General features: G+C 37.6%; 1 protein-coding gene across 1 annotated transcript in view; it reads left to right on the top strand.

Moving 5' to 3' along the window:
• The window catches only part of rras2 (RAS related 2), a 41,877-nt gene that overhangs the window by 18,369 nt on the left and 5,915 nt on the right, over positions 1–17,593 (top strand). Inside the window, exons 2-3 of the mRNA XM_039688638.2 lie at positions 13,286–13,373; positions 15,488–15,590. Of these exons, the coding sequence (XP_039544572.1) occupies positions 13,286–13,373; positions 15,488–15,590 (191 nt within the window). The remainder of the gene's footprint in view (positions 1–13,285; positions 13,374–15,487; positions 15,591–17,593) is intronic.

Here is a 17,593-nt window from a genome sequence, read left to right as displayed (position 1 = left end):
TCTTAGAATTTTCATTGAATGGAATTTCTGCTTCCTTTAATTCAAATTTGAGTTGTAATTCTTCTAGATCCTGTTTTTGACATCAATTCAAATTCAATTGAAATTCAAAAAATGTAACTGGAATTCAGGATTTATTCTCAATTCAATTCTGAATTGTGCACAAACCTGCCCTATACTAGGAAAATAGGAATGTTCGAATACAGGGCATGTTTAGATTAAAAAAATTCTATTTTGTAAATTCCTCTTTGCGTCATCTCAATTTAAATGTAAATTAAACTGACCGTGCAGTTCAAATTACAACTCTGAAATTAAAGGGAGCCCAATCTGATTCTGCACAACTCTGACCGTTTAACCTACACTTTATGATACACTACATCATTATTGAGAACATTTGCCAGAAACATTACGATCCCCTGTGTTCTTTCAACAATTGCTCCCTATACACTCCTTGTTCTTGTTCATATTGTTGTCATTGAATGAACTTCTTGGCTGATGCATGAGCTCATGGGAAAAATAGGCGTTTCCCCAGGAAATGAAGGCTCTTTAGTGTGCTAGTCAGTCTGTAGCTGAACAAGAGGGAAATGCAGGCCCTGAACTCACTGTGTCGACACCAGCACCACTAAGTCCATCTGCTTCATCTTAACCTTACCATCACAGTTATTTGCCCGTGATTACTGACAGCTGCCAAAGGCCAAGCTCGTCCGCTAGCTTGTGAGGAGGTCAGCCGTGTGAAGACCTATTAATGTCGAGAGGTCGTTATGGTAAAAGTTGAATAAGGAGATTGTTGGTTACAGGTTCCTTTGCATGATTGATATGCTTAACTGGTTTACAGGAAAGCACTACAAACATGGCAATAAGGGTCAATGGCTTCAGGTAATCATTCAAAAACTTATCGTAACTGCAATTTGTCACTTGTCCCTAAGCTCCCTGTCTTTACCATCCTATTTTTCATCATACTTCTTTACAAGAAAAGGGTTCTTCTTGTAGCAGATGGTCTCAGACTAAGCTGGCACTGTCAGCGCAGCGGTCTGCTACTGTGATGAATTCATTCCTGGATGAATCTTTTCTTCTCCCATTGTGTCCTGGAGCCCATACAAAAGAAAACCAGTTGGCATTTTTTTATTTAATTTTAACCTTCCCAGAAGTAGCTTTGTCTCATGGGAGCATGTATCCTAAATGAAATTAGCTGTATTGAATGGTAAACTAGATGGAAATCCTGCATTGATGTATAATTCAGCAGAAAAGTCGATACATTGGAGGAATACAACCATGTTCTCTCCTTTTACTATGCTTTTGTTTTCACATTTATATGTTTTTATATATTTGTTATATCTTTAAAAAAAATTATTGTATGGAATATTTGTTGGTTATTCTCACATGAAAATTATTATCGTTTTATCATTATCGAGAATTTCGATGCTGATGTCCTTCTATAAGTTTGTCTTGAGTGATTGTAAACAGCTGAGACAAAAAAATAAATTTAACTTGTTCACTATATTCCAAGTCTTCAGATGCCATAGATTATGTTTATGTAATATTTTGTACTTCAGGTATATATACAGTAAGGGCACCATAAAATGTTCATCCAATCATTGAATTCGATCCAAATGCAATAATATCAGCAAATGTATCCATAGCTCTGCGCAGGCATCACATGTCAACGGCGCGTTTCATTATATGAGTTAGACAGATGTCAATCACAGAGCACCACAACTCAAACACCATCCATCTTTAACAGTTCCTCCTGAACCAAAACAACGAGCTTATGCTGCATTAACTACTGTAATTTGGAAGAAATGGAAACCTGTGACGTTATATTCTAGTGGTTCGCGACTCGAATTTATGCGTTTCTATGGTAAATATCAACGGCAAAATTAATCTCTTTCAGTTGTAGTTTGTTTATTATTATTGTAATATTATGTGCTCTGACTGAGACATGTAGTCGTTTAATGCCGTCTCTCGTGGCGCTTTTGTTTGCTCTCTGCTGTACACGTTCATGTGTTTTGAAGGCGTGGCTTTAGAGACCCTCTGAAAGGAGGGTGGGAGTTTATGTTTTTAAAGCTACATTGCTATTGCTAGCCTCTCCGAAAACCATCACAACATCACATCACAATATAACCCTCTCCGAAAACCGCCTACCCTAACTTTAAAAGAAAGTAGGTGCTTCTGTTTAAGGCCTGGCATGATGCCCTCGAGGTGGACGTGATTTGGCTGCACAACGAAAGTCTGGCTTTAATTAAAGCAGCAGTACTCAGAGCAGGGTCTCCTTGAATCTAACTCTGAGCCATATACTTCACATCTAAATGCACATTCCCTTACTCCTTACTCATATATACATACACACGCACAGTTAAGGTAAGAGTCTGACGGATTTGCTTCATTCATGCACAGCTTAGAGAACATCTTCAGCCATGTCAGCGTGTGCATATATATATATATATATATATATGGTGAGATGATCATGGTCACATGATTCTTCAGAAATCATTTTAATGTTTAATGTTGATTTGGTTCTCAAGAAACATTTATTATTATTAGCAATGTTGAATTCTTGTTTAATGAAATCTGTGATGCATTGTTTTCAGGATTCTTTGATAAGTAGAAAGTTTAAAAGAACAGCATTTATTTGAGATTGAAACATTTTGTAACAAACAACAAGTCTTTACTATCACTTTTGATCAATTTAATGTGTCCTTGCTAAATAAAAGTATGAATTTCTAAATAATCACCTAAAGTTTCATCAAAGGTGAGGTGAATTTGTATGGATTCCTGCAGTTTACACTCAATGTATGATATCATATTGATATCTCAAATATGTGTTAGCTTTAGTGAATAATGAAGAAGTGTAGTTTGTTGCACTTTTTTATGTTTGTATTTTTATTGTCTAAGACAGTTACAGATACTTATCTCTTTGTATCGCTCTAAGACTACAAACGCCCCAGTCTGACTGTTCTTCATCGCATTGACTGTAGTTCACCTCGGTTGACTTGGACCGATCTTCTGTTCCAAGGCAAACAATCGCTTACTGTTTAAAAGTATGAATTCACTGAGTGGATAGAGTATGCATGAATGGATGGAGGGATAGGTGGGTGTTGAAAAGCCAAAATAAAGAGAAGTGACTGAAGTGGAAAGGAGTGTCCTTGTGTGCCGTGGGAGGGTGGGCGGAACGGGAATATCTCTTTTGTGAAATCATCACCACCCAGAGGACTGTACTTTGCTGGCTTCTAGCCCTGTAGGTGGAGTTTCCTTCCTTTAGGCCAAATGTTGGAGGTGCCCTGTTGGTTTCGACTCACTAGGGTGGGCCCTTTCCTCTCCTCTCCCAGAATGCTTTACGTCAGGTGGCTCGGATCACCCTTTATGGCAGCCGAGAGTTATATGACACAGTTGGAAACTTTGGATAGCACTCTTTAATTGGTATACCTTGGCACAGAGAGCATTTATAGAGCATTCTGGGAATTTGGGGGGCCCCTAAAAAAGGCTGAACGACATGACTGAAGTGTTTATAGCAGGGATTGTCTGCACTGGTACAGTCACAGAGCTGCACTCTTTCACACATGACAGCAACAGCTCGGCTGAATCGTGTGGGCTAGATAGTAGCTTTGTTGAAAAGAAGAGCTGTGATTTGCATTTAGGATGGTTGTTTCTAAGAACAAACACTCTCTGTGGCAGAGTTTGTGTGTGTGTGTGTGTTTGTGTGTGGGCCAAAGCAGATGGACCCCCCACTGTTTGAGTTAGCTATTAGTTCTGGTCATTCATACATCTGATGAAGGTCAACTGGGACGTGCTGTCGCACAGAGCAAAGGTACGACAGGTGGGCATCGGGTCGGCGATGTGTACAGGTGGGCATTACAGAACAGCTACCAACAGTCAGCTACTGTGTGACTTCGAACAATGCTTGCATTTCAACCACAGACCCTCTATGTCTCATCAAAGCAGACTATATGTGGGTTCACTTACAGTAGCTCTTCTTTGACTTGTCCCTAGAAGTTGACAAAATCTGACAAAGTCCTCCTTTTTGACTTTTTGACGTCATTAAAATAGCTTCACTACTACTATTCAAATGTTTTAAAGAAATCAATAATTTTATTTGCCAAGGATCCATTTAATTGATCAGAAGTAAAGAAAAGAATCCTAGGGAAATATGTATCTCGGTTTCCACTTAAATATTAAGCAGCACAACATTGACTATTCTTTAGCTCCAAATCAGCAAATTAGAATGTTTTCTGAAGGATCATACAACACTGATGACTTGAGTAATGATGCTAAAAATTCAGCTTTTCCATCACTGGAATAAAGTTCAATTAAACATTTATTAAATTAGAAAATATATTTAAATTACAATCATATTTTACAATTAGTATTGTAATTACTGTATTTTTGTAATTACAAAATGTAGACGCTTTTGTGTGTGTGTGTGTGTGAGTATGTTTGTGTGTACGGCATTTGCGTGGCAGTATGGCAGTGAAGTTCTGAAAGATATTGCTCTTCAGAAAACTTTGTGGAATGTGTGAGCTCTACGGAAGCCCTGAACCACAACTGTAAAAAAAAAAATCTTGCATTTCGAGATTAAAGTCAAAACATTTCGAGATTAAAGTGGAAACATTTCGAGATTATAGTGGAAACATTTCGAGATTAAAGTGGAAACATTTCGAGATTATCGTGGAGACATTTCGAGATTAAAGTGGAAACATTTCGAGATTATCGCGGAAACATTTCGAAATTAAAGTGGAAACATTCCGAGATGTGGAAACATTTCGAGATTGTAGTGGAAACATTTACATTTCGAGATTAAAGTAAAAACATTTCGAGATTAAAGTGAAAACATTTCGAGATTAAAGTCGAAACATTTACATTTCGAGATTAAAGTAAAAACATTTCGAGATTAAAGTGAAAACATTTCGAGATTAAAGTGAAAACATTTCGAGATTAAAGTCGAAACATTTCGAGATTAAAGTGAAAACATTTCGAGATTAAAGTGAAAACATTTCGAGATTAAAGTCGAAACATTTCGAGATTAAAGTTGAAACATTTTGAGATTAAAGTGGAAACATTTCAAGATTAAAGTCGAAACCTTTTCGAGATTAAAGTCGAAACCTTTTTGACATTAAAGTCGAAACCTTTCGAGATTAAAGTAGAAACATTTCGAGATAAAAAACATTTCGAGACGAAATATTTTGAGAGTACAAGAATACAGTCTTCCGTAGAAGCTGCGTGTGTTCTTGCCATTGTTTCACATTGCCGCACACACAGGCATTCATAATGGTGCATAGTGAGTGTTTCAGTCAGTGTGTGTGTGTGTGTGTTTGTGTGTGTGTTTTGTTTCAAAAACAAAAGGAAATTCAACAGGTGCCAATCTTCCAGCATTAGGCGAGCACGAAAACACCACCACCTGTGTAGAATTTTGTTGAAAGCCCAGATAAAAGTACAAAGCTACTATTTTGTGTTGATCCATGGCAGTTCGACTTGACAAGTGCATTTCTGATTAGACTGTATTATCGTAATGTTTTGACTTTATTCTCGAAATGTTTCGACATTAATCTAGAAATTTTTCGACTTTATCGACTTTAATCTAAAAAAAAAATTAGACTTAAATCTCAAAACAGTTTAATCACACTTCAATCTCGAAATGCTAGATTTATTTTATTTTTTTATTTTTTTTATGAATTGAATTGAATTGATTTTTATTTAAAGGGACCATGTGCAATTAATAACATAAATGTAAACATTTGATGCATTACACCAGAGTTAGCCTTAGGCTAATTTACATCTGCAGTCCCCCGGCACAAATAAATACAGATACATACGACACAGATTAAAATATCAATACTATTCAAGAATATTTGGCATATCAAACATAAAACATCCAACATTCTTCAAGAGCATATAACATGTACTTAATAACCTCACTGACACGCACACACGCACGCGCGCACACACACACACACACACACACACACACACACACTCACACACTAAAATCACAACATACAACGATATGTCCACCCACAACCCCTTCTCAACCCTATAATAAAAAGGTAAATGTGACTGAAAAATAATTTTACTTAACAATAAATTAGTGGATACATTGTTGCGAAAATTTTAAATGTTTTTTTATATTATCTTTAAAGTGCCCAAACGAATCAGATGTTTTTATATTGTCTGGAATTATATTCCATTGTATTGCAGCTTTGATAGAAAAGGCTGTCTGCCCAAATGCTGAATAGCGAAAGGGTACAGTACAGCTATATACAGAATCTAGTCTAGTGGTCCTCACAGAGCCACGGTAACAGATAAACTCACGCAAACATGTGGGGGCCAGACCTTTTAAAATTTTATAAACTGTGCATAAATTTGAGAACAATCTAAAATTTTCAAAAGTTAGTAGATTATACTTCTGAAGTATGTCACAGTGATGGTGCCTGAGTGGCTTTTTGTCAAGAATTTTGAGGCCTTGTTTGTACAGGGATTCTAAGGGCCTAATTGTTGTTTGGCTAGCCTGCCCCCAGCAGGTGATACAATATGCGATATGTGAGAAGATAAGGGCATGTAGAAAAATCTTAGCAGCCTCTATTGTTAGAGAGGATCTAATCTGTCTGTAATTTGCCAAATTGTATTTAATTATTTTTGTCATTTTCTTTATGTGTTTTTTAAAAGTCAGATTTGAATCAAGCAGCACTCCAAGATATTTAATTTCAGTCACAGTCTCAATCTGTTCACCTTTAAAGCAGATGTTTACGTCTAAGTGGTTTAGTTTAGTTTTGGAGAAGAACATGCCTTTCGTCTTACCTATATTCAAGGTAAGACAGGATTGGTCCAACCACTCGGCCACTCCAACCAAGGCGTTGGTTAATTTAGTAGCAGCTTGTTGAGCTGAAGTTGCATGAGTGTACAAGACTGTATCATCAGCATAGAGTTGTACCTCTACATCATGACAGTGCTGAGGTAAATCATTAATGTACAAACTAAATAGTAGTGGGCCTAACACAGATCCCTGAGGGACACCCGTTGTGTACCCCAAGGTGCTGGAGCGTGAGTCATTGATTTTTACACACTGCCTTCTATTGGATAGGTAAGACGAAATCCATGCTAGTGTATTGGATGAAAGGTTGAAGCTAATGAGTCTGGACATAAGGACATTGTGATTAACTGTGTCAAAGGCCTTACTTAAGTCCAAAAACACAGCTCCAACAACTCCTCCTTTATCAAGAGCGGATCTAATTTGCTCTGTTAAGTGTAAAACTGCTGTTTCTGTGGAATGAAGTTTTCTAAATCCAAACTGGACTGAGTTTAGACCGGGGTTGCAACTGTCAATGTGATCTGTAAGTTGGTTTATGATCACTTTTTCAGCAACCTTAGAAATTACTGGTAATAAACTAATGGGTCTGTAATTACTGACTACATGGCGGTCACCAGCTTTAAAGATAGGAGTTACAATCGCATGTTTCCAGTCCATTGGAAAGGTATTATGAGTAATTGAAAGGTTTACTAAGTGGGCAATAGGGGGGGTTAGAGTAGCCGAATGTTTTTTAATAAACATCGTGTCCTGGTGAAAAGTATCTTTGCTTTTTGAATTTCTTAGGGAACTAATCACTTTATTAATTTCTTCTTCTGAGACTGTAACTAAGTTAAAACCCTCTCCTACAAAACCAAAGCTACTACATTGTTCCCTAGGTTTAAAATGGTTTCCCAGTTCCTGAACAGAATCGATAAAAAAAGAATTAAAAGCGGTGGCAATTTTTGTATCGTCATCTATTATCTTGTTGTGAATTGTAAGCCGAATATCCTCTGTATAATGGTGAGCTCTCCCTATTAAATTGTTAATACTTTTCCATATTTGGCTACTGTTCCCATTAGCATCTTTCAAAAGTTTGAGAAAAAATTGTGACTTGGCCAATCTCAATTCGTTAACCACTTTGTTTCTCAGGCCCTTGTATACCAAAATGTCTGCATCTCTTTTAGTCTTGATAGACTTTTTTAAAGCAGCATCTCTGCTCTTCATCAGTTTCCATAAATATTCACTGAACCAAGGCAGATTGACCTTGTTTCTGTTTTTTCTCTTGATTTTGACAGTGAATTTATCTCTGACAACATTAATTTTTGATGTAAATAACTGACAACTGTGCTCCAAATTTTCAGAAGATAAAACATCTCCCCAGTCCAAGTTATGTATCTCAGTATTAAATGTGTCCTGCTTACATTTAGGTATACAAAGAGCATTATTGCGACAGGATGATATATTATTCTTGAATCTATTTTTAGTTAATTTCCTTGCCACCAGAGTTAAGTTGTGGTCAGATAAACCAGTGATAAGATTGTAACTTTTTATTATCCTTTCTGGTTTATTACTAAAAAAAAGATCGAGTTGTGTACTTGAACGTTTTGTGATTCTAGTTGAGCCTTTTATCAGCTGTTCTAAATGAAATTTATCTGTAATTGCTTTTAACTTTCTCCTCTTTAACTTGTCTTCCCAGTTAAGATTAAAATCCCCCATCAGAATTATTTCTTTATTATGGTCACATTCTTTAATAATGTTAGCAAGTTCTGTATAAAATGTATCATTAGCAGTTGGGGGTCTGTAGAGACCTATAATAATGAATGACATTTGCTGAGACAAGACGACTTTTAGTGCAACATACTCAAGGGAGATAGCTGGCTTAAAAAACATACGTTCACATTTGATTGAGTCTTTTACATACATAAGTACCCCACCCCCTCTTCCCCCAGTCCTGTCTCGCCTAAAGCATTGGAAACCATTCATTGTAAATACATTGATGGGAGTAGAATGTTGAAGCCATGTTTCAGATATGCACAAAAAGTCCAAGTTTGAATTAGCTAATAAATGAGTCAACTGTTCGGTTTTGGAGATGATACTTCGGATGTTTAGGTGAGCACCCAAAAGCCCTCTTGGTTTCCGCTTCGGATCCCAAACGACCTTTGCGTGATTAACAGTTTGAAAAGTTTGATAAGCGATATGTTTTTTAACAGCAGGATTGATGTATCCAACATCATTAGGAGCAGAATTTTCAGGCTGACACTTCCCCGTTATCACCGCCGTTGTACTGGCTAGCTTGTCAAAAACCACGGCCGAGGCATCTACCCCAGTTATGGGGATACACGGTACAGGTATTCCACAAAAACCCACCTCCTCGGGCGCCCTCGTCACAGTCGCCGCCGAAGAGCGTTTACAGATTGTTTTTTTTTTTACTTTGCGCAGTTCAGGGCTTCCGTAGAGCTCCCATGTTGCATCATGACTAATTGTTTGGTCTGATCACCTGCTGCAGACTGATGTTTTTCAGCTCACTTTCTATCTTACTCATCAATCTAAGGTGTCACTTCCACTCTCAATCGTTTGTAGCATTGTCACAAAATCAGGTGCCTTGTTCTGTTTTAATGTGCGTGACTGAAATGCAAGGTGCTTAAAATATTGTGAGTTTGTTGGAAATAGTTGCAGGTATTTTCTCTGTCTATCCATCTGTCTTGCTCTCTCTCACCTCATTCTGCGTCTGCGTATCCCCACTGCGACGAGTGAGCGATGAAGTCGACTGCATATGCAGCACTGCTGATGAATTATTGAACAGTGGAAAGTGGACGTGATGGAGTCTTGCACGCAGTGCATACAGAGGAGCCACTGTGTGAAAGGATGACTGATGTCAAGAAAAGAGAGCGAGTGGTTACAGACTCCTTTATGTCAATGCTCATGCTGCATTTGCTCACTGTCAAAAACATTTGCAAATGTACTTTAGATGCACTTGTTGTAGAAGTACATTGCAAATAATCCTATTCTTTTTAAAGCTTTTTTTGGAATAGACCTCTGGAAAATGTCCTCATACCTGAGAGTTATCTCTGAAAATAGGTGTCTTGTGATATCACATGTCTCTGTGACATCCAAAGAATCTGACCACAGCCTGCACAAGCCAATCTGAAAACTTGTCCGTTTAGGGCGGGAATCCCTGTTTTCAGATAAGTGAGTAGGAAAATACAAACATGTGTGTGTATTTACATACAGTATATAAAATAATTATACACAGTGCAACCACATATATTATGTAAACACAAACTTTTATTTTGGATGCGATTAATTGTTTGACAGCCCTAACATAAACTATTGTAAACTTCAAGGGTTTTTAGCAGTGGCTGTTTATAATAAACTTGCATAAGTGAGCAGAGAAATCTAGACAAGTATATTACTCTTACATGACACTGATATTAAAATTGTCAGTCTTTGCAGTTTACGCGATTTTTTTCGTCAGATAGAGCTTTACATGGAAGAAATTAAAATAGTCAAAAGAAATAAGAATAATTAAAACAGTTTAGAATAAAAAAATAAAGTCGGACAAACAGTGGCACAGTGCTCATTCAGTAAATACACAGCTAAACAGAAGTGTTTTGAGTCTGGATTTGAATGTGACTACTGTAGGAGCACATCTGATCTCCTCTGGAAGCTGGTTCCAGCTGTGGCTGGCATAATAGCTAAAGGCGGACTCTCCATGCTTAGAGTGAACCCTTGGTATTTCTAGCTGATGTGATCCAAATGATCTAAGTGATCTGTAGGGTTGGGTATCGTTTGAATTTGAACGATTCCGATTCCTTGTTTCGATTCCGGTTCCTAACGATTCTCGATTCCGATTCTTTTAAGAGGCAGGGTCAAAAAAGTTTAGCTAACCTTGCTAACCAACGGCCTTTCTGAAGGAAATAATCCTTTCTGAAGGAAATACTCCTTCTGTAAAAATACTCCTTTTGTCACAAATTTTGCATTTTGCCGAGATTTCGTTATTTTTAGAAAAATGAAGCCACACTTTGGATCGCCGACGTAAGGTACTCATGTTCGACTCGCGTGGTTATGCCAACACTTCCGGTAGACGCTTCTTCGTTGGTGTTGTTCAGCGGTTTCTTCTTCCGCTCGGCGGACTGTGAATATCGAAACTACCAATCGAAATTTTAACTTTTGAACGATTCCGGGAAAAACGAAAAGTTAGTCTCGGTTCCAATCGATACTCGATTCTCGATACCCAACCCTAGTGATCTGTTAGGTTTATATTCAGTGAGCATATCTGCAATATATTGAGGTCCTAGCCCATTGAATGATTTATATACCAGTAATAATACTTTAAAATTAATCGTGAAACTGGGAGCCAGTGTAAAGACCTGAGGACTGGTGTGATATGTTCATATTTTCTGGTCCTGCTCAGATTCCTGGCAGCAGCGTTCTGTATGAGCTGCAACTGTCTTATGGTCCTTTTAGGAGGGCCAGTGAGGAGTCCATTACAGTAATCCACCGTGCTGGTGATGAAAGCATGAACAAGTTTCTCTAGGTCATGATTGGAAACAAAGCATAGCATGCTGATTTAGTTATTGCTTTGACATGACTGGTCTGACTCTAGAGACACACCAAGATTGTGTCACAGTATGCATTCACCTTGAGAACTCCATCTTAAGGTGCATGCTATGCCATGAAAGCATGGCAAAGATTGGTGCGCAAACAGTAGCTTAGGTATAGGTCAAAAACACATGAGTTAGGATAATACAACATCAGCAATCACTGATATTCACTTTTGGACAGGATTTGATTTCCCAGAGGAGTTTGTAGAAAAACAGTACGTAATTTCCCCTGGAATTTTTACTGAGGTTGTGTGAGGAAAAAACAGACATGTCAGATTCGGACAGTATTAAACATGAATTTCTCTAACGTCCCCCTAAAAAACTAGTCCTAATGTTTGGGGTCAGTTAATAATTTATTTTATTTTATTAATTATTTGATATACCACCAGTGAAAGTAAACCGATTAAAAGTGACAGCAAATACATTTATATTGTTACATTAGGCTTTTATTTAAAATAAAAGCTGTTGTTTTTAACTTTGTATTCATCAAAGTATCTTTTTTAAAAAAAAGTAGAACGTTTTCAACATTGCTAATAAAAAAAATGTTTCTTGCTCCTGAAAATTCAGCTTTGCCATAACAGTAATAAATTACATTTTAAAATGTATTAAAATTGCTATAATAATATTTCACAATAGTACTGTTTTACTGTATTTTTGATCAAATAAATGCAGCCTCGGTGAGTAAAAGAGACTTTCTTACTGACCCAACACTTTTGTTTTGGGGTGTATATACCATCAGTCAGAAGTAACTTACTCATTTTTACTACTATTTTCTAAATTATATGAATTATTTAAAATAATAGTACAGTAGTATACAGGATGTGCTTTGAAAAGTCTTAATATCTTGTGCAATTCATATCTTTTGGTGTATAGATTTATATTCTCTTTCAGAAGTTAAAACTATCCTCAGTGAATGGTTGACGCAGAAAGGAGAACAGAGCTCTATTCTCATTTTTGGAGTGCTTCTCGTTTCGCTGCTAAAAACAGATTACTCGACTAGCGGTTACAGGAACATCAATAGTCGAACTTAAAATAGGAAACTACTGCTTTGGCATTGTTGTGTGTGAGCATGAGCATGTGTTCAGTTGACACAAAGACAAGCCTGAACATAACGTTCAGCTGTCGTCACTTAAACAGCCTCCTGGGAGGGGAGGCACAGAAAATATTGGAAAAATGTGAAAAATGCCTCCTTACAACTCCCCCTTTCATTACACACTGATACCGTGTTCAGATTAGCATGGAAACAGCCTGTGGAAACAAAATAAGTTTGTGGTTAATTAACCGTAATTATCAACCCCAAACGGAGGGCCACACAAATAATGTTGACATGAAAGTCTTGTGTTTGCACTGTACACAGAAGGGCGGATGTCTTTTTTCCATTTTTCAGAAGAGACAGAACAGTTTGTCTGTTGGGTTGTGTTATGAGTATAAGCCCTCATTTAGCATAGCTTTCAAAACAAGTGCTCTTTTATGCATGTAGATCCCTGAATCAAAGCTGAAGTTAGTGATGTTTGTGTATGAAAGTTCCTCAAAAGGAAAACTGGTTTCAAACAAGCTTCCAAGGCACAATAACATCATGTGTAATGATCTAAATGAATTCAAGTGACTACAAAGCTTATTTCTTGGTAGAAATTGAGCCATAAAGCAAAATTCTTACAACTGTTTTATTTATTCATTTCACTATCCGCCAAACCGCATTGGACTGTGGGATATTATATGCTGTGAAGGGACATCTATACTATCAGAATACCACTAGATTAATGTATTTTGGGAGACAGGATGCAACACAAACATTGAATTAGGACGTGTCTTGATGCCTTCCTAGCGCCTCATACTGCGCTTTTTGAATCTCATGTGATATTATTAACCTTTCTTGTTTTTATATTTTCTCTCTTTTTGTGTTTAGTCATACTTTGTCACTGACTATGACCCCACGATTGAAGACTCCTACACAAAGCAGTGTGTGATTGACGATAGGCCTGCGAGGCTGGACAGTAAGTATGCCACAGATGGATGAGAGAGACTGATTGTCAAACAAATCACACAGGATGTAGGGAAACAACATATTGCCAACCGGCAGTAAAGATGAAGCACCTTATGATGTGATTGTACATAATAGAGATCAGATACATTACAGAGAAACTGGTGCATTTTGTTATTGTTCTGGGGCCGTATTCACAAAGAATTTTATCTTACCACTAGGAGTACTCCTAAATCGCACTAAAATATTCACAACGCCTTTCAGACCTACTCTTAGTAAGGAAAAATGACAACTCCTAAACTAAGAGTGAGTCTTCGTTGCTATGGATGACGTCAATTCTCATGCACAAGCTTACCTCGCAATGATCACGGTGATTGGTTGTTTGGTTGTTAGATTGGTTGTTAGAGAGAGAGAGAGAGAGAGAGAGAGGGAGAGAAAGAAGTCGTGAATTCAATTAAATTAAATCAAGGTAGCCTAATAGCCTAATGAAAACTGCCACTTGCCTATTAATGAAAAATGACATTTACATTAACACTTGCTTGGTTAATTGACATCATATTAGCCTATATGGACTACTTAAAGCAAGGAAATGTTGCTCCTATTGAAGTAATGTAATAGTTGAATGTCGGTGGATTATGAATTTGCCAAAACGGAAAAGAAAGCCGGACGCAGGATCAGTTACTGCTGCTGGCCCAGTTGGTGTAAAAAGAAAAAAAAACATAATAAAGTGAAATTCGGCACTGGGATATCAAGCAAAACTTGATATCAATTCAGTATTCAAACTTGATATCTGTGTTTAAAGATCAATTCAGCATTCCCGCTTATCGCGGACCTCGGACGACTGCGAGAGGTGGTGGTATGGGCTACAATCCTTTGTTGAATAGGTCTTAGTGAGTTTGGAGTCCTCTCGACTTCTTTTAAGCTGTTCCAGACTTAGGTGCTACTTTTAGGGCTGAAATGCTTCATGAATTACTCTTAGTGAAAAAATTCTCCTAAAGTCCTAAAGTTAGGAATGACACGCCCATTCTTTTTTGGAGTTGCTCCTAAATTTGCCAGTTAGGAACTACTTTAAGCCTTAAAATTCTATGTGAATACGGCCCCTGTGCATTATGCATACTTGTAAAATTAAAATATCACAATATCCGATTGCTTCATGTAAAAAAACTTGGACTTGGTTCTATCCACCGGTTGTTGATTGGATTTTTAGATGAGAGTGTTCCACTTAAAAATGGAGGCAGATGAATGTGAGCATATAGGGACAGGGTTTAAAGGGTTAGTTCACTCAAAAATAAAAATGATGTCATTCATTTCTCACCCTCATGTTGTTCCAAACCCGTAAGACTAAATGAAGATCTTTTTTGATGAAATCTAAGAGCTTTCTACACTCTCCATAGACAGCTACACAACTATCACTTTGATATAAAAAGTTCATAAAGAGATCGTAAAACTACTCCGTATGAATTGAGTGGTTTAGTTAAACATTTTTTGAAGAGACACAATTGCTTTATATGAGGATTGGATATAATTTAGGCCTTTATTCCATATAAACATTTATCAACAACCTCATCAGTTGTGGTAAACTGAAGCTCAAGCGCATTTGCTTGACGTGCGAGAACCAATGAGGCTCATTCTCTCGTGTGTAACGCAGACCGTTGAACTTCCTCAAAACCAGTGAGGTTCATTCTTGTGTTATGCAGCACTTTTGAGCTTCCACATGAGATTTGTTCAGTCGAGCTTCTGTTTATGTTCGCTGATCAATGTTTATATGTGAAGAAATTCAATCTGTTCGTCATATAATGCGATCCGATCATGAAAACAAACGAGGCCTTTGATTACTGGCATCACTCAAGGCTGTTGTAAGTTAAAAGAAGGGGGCTGACTTTTGTTACATTCATACATAAATTATTCAATCTGCTGTTGGAGAATCACACCTGTTAGTAAACACACTTGTCAATCCTAAACACTGCGTAAACATTGCCATATATACGACGTTAAGCCAAAGATAAAGAAATATGAATATAATGGAAGATCATTTACATAATGAAAACACTTGTAATCAAACCTACATTGGTGATATGGCTAAAGTGAGTCTGTGGGTGACTAACATGGATGTTCTGTGTTTGTTAGTCCTGGACACAGCAGGACAGGAAGAGTTTGGAGCCATGAGAGAACAATACATGAGGACAGGGGAGGGCTTCCTTCTCGTCTTCTCCGTCACTGACCGAGGAAGGTGAGCAATGTTCTACTCACGTTTTCTCTCAACTTTCTCTCTTTCTTCCCCTTTCCCCTACATTGTCTGTCTCAGTTTCACTTTCATTCTGTTTTTGTCTTTCCATTTTTATTAATGCCCCCCTCCCTCCTTCCCTCCCTCCTTCACTCATTCACATTCTCTATAACTGTAAAATTAGAGGCTTGCTAATTTATTGCCCCAGGTTTTGTCTGAGTTAGGGATGGGACGGTATGAAAATTTCATATCACGATTATAGTGTCCAAAATAATCGTGATTATCAATCCCAGATAGCAAACTGACATTGAATCAACGTGGAAACGACGTCTCTCCTGACATTGAAACAACGTTGATTTGCTCATCGAATTAACGTTGAACCAACGTCAGACGCGGCATTCTTCAAAGCTAAATGAAATCGAAAATTGGTTTACTTTCATAACGTTGAAACAACGCGTTGATTTCAAGTTGATTTTCCGTTAGTTTTGAAAGAATGACGCGTCTGACGTTGGTTCAACGTTAATTCGATGAGCAAAACAATGTCAGATCAACGTTGTTTCGATGTCATATTTCCACGTTGATTCAATGTCAGTTTGCTATCTGGGATATTATCACGGTTTTGTTAAAAATTTATGAAAGTGCTCAAAAAGAACTGATGCTCACACTGAAAACATTTCAACAAGTTTTATAATTGAAAATCAACAAAAAAAAACTAATAAAACAAGCCTCTCTATGCAGTTTTTTAGGCAAGATTCTATTCTATGGCATTTGCTTCTTTATAATGCCCGTCGTCAATAGCAACGCATTATTACACAGCGCACATCCATATCACAACGGACGCGCGCTCTTGTTTCATTCAAATACAACTTGCCGTCTTGCGTCTCCGGTTTTTGATTGTATTGCAAAAATGAAATCAGAGTTGATTTATTGCTTACAGAGTTTGATAATATTGGTGTGATATATCTTGTCTGGACGATTGTTTTACAAAATGAATTCATAAACAGGTAAGATTTAAAACATTAGCTAATCTTATTATCAATTCAATATGTCCCCGTAATTATTTGGTAAAAATAAAATCGGTTTAATACGTGATGTATCTATACTTTACTATCCCTTAAAATATCACTCTTAATAATAGTCTTGTTTGAAGTTGTTCGTTCGTCTTTGGCTCAAATCCACTTGCTACGAACTTTTCTTCGCGGAAGCTTCACGTCTATTTCAAGTGAGTGACATAAAATGTTTCAACTCAAAACAACATTTCGTGCCCAATTGTTTCCCAGACGTAGTTTTGGTATTGAGGTCAAAGTTAACTTGCCTTGCGTTCGGGTGATGATCACACAAGACGACTCGGCAGATTTGAAGTGTTTCTATTGCAGTGACTTTTTGTTCGGCAGACAAGGTGACCATCCTCGATCAAGTTTCCCTCAGGACTTTTGTAAAACCCAAAATATGACCACACCTCAGATTTGGTCCTCTTAAAAGGTTGTAAAATCTCCTGAGCACGGTCACTGCCTTCCACCATTCCTTCTCGAATAGTAATTTAAAAAAATATTGCATGCTGCGCGCCTGCGTCAGACTGGCCGACAGGATTCAGTGAGTTATTAAAATCGCGCTAATCAAACACGGTTTTAATGATAATTAAATTTTAAACGATAATACTAACCGTCAGTACATTTTATCACGGTTTATAGTGAAACCGGTTATCGTCCCATCCCTAGTCTGAGTGAAACCCAGCACATGCAAATAAACAGATCTCACACACACATTGCAGTGTGTATGCTCGAGGAATTTGGTGTGGGTTCAGCCGTTTTGGGAGTGTTTAGGGTCCTTCCCACTTTGTGTTTATGCTGTAAACAGTCTTTCCTTCCTTCGTTGACATTACCCTGCTCAGAGCCGATGGCACCGGCTTCTCTGAACACACAATCTCGCTGTCTCTCCAGAGCCCATGACAAGCACTTCCTCCTCCTGCATGACATTTAAACTGCTCGAACTGTTAGAATCAACAGAGA

The sequence above is a fragment of the Pimephales promelas genome, chromosome 1 (assembly GCF_988280905.1).
Source record: "Pimephales promelas chromosome 1, fPimPro1.hap1.1, whole genome shotgun sequence".
Taxonomy (NCBI): Eukaryota; Metazoa; Chordata; class Actinopteri; order Cypriniformes; family Leuciscidae; genus Pimephales; species Pimephales promelas.
The sequence above is the reverse complement of the archived record's forward strand: the minus strand, read 5'-3'. Positions and strand labels throughout refer to the sequence as shown.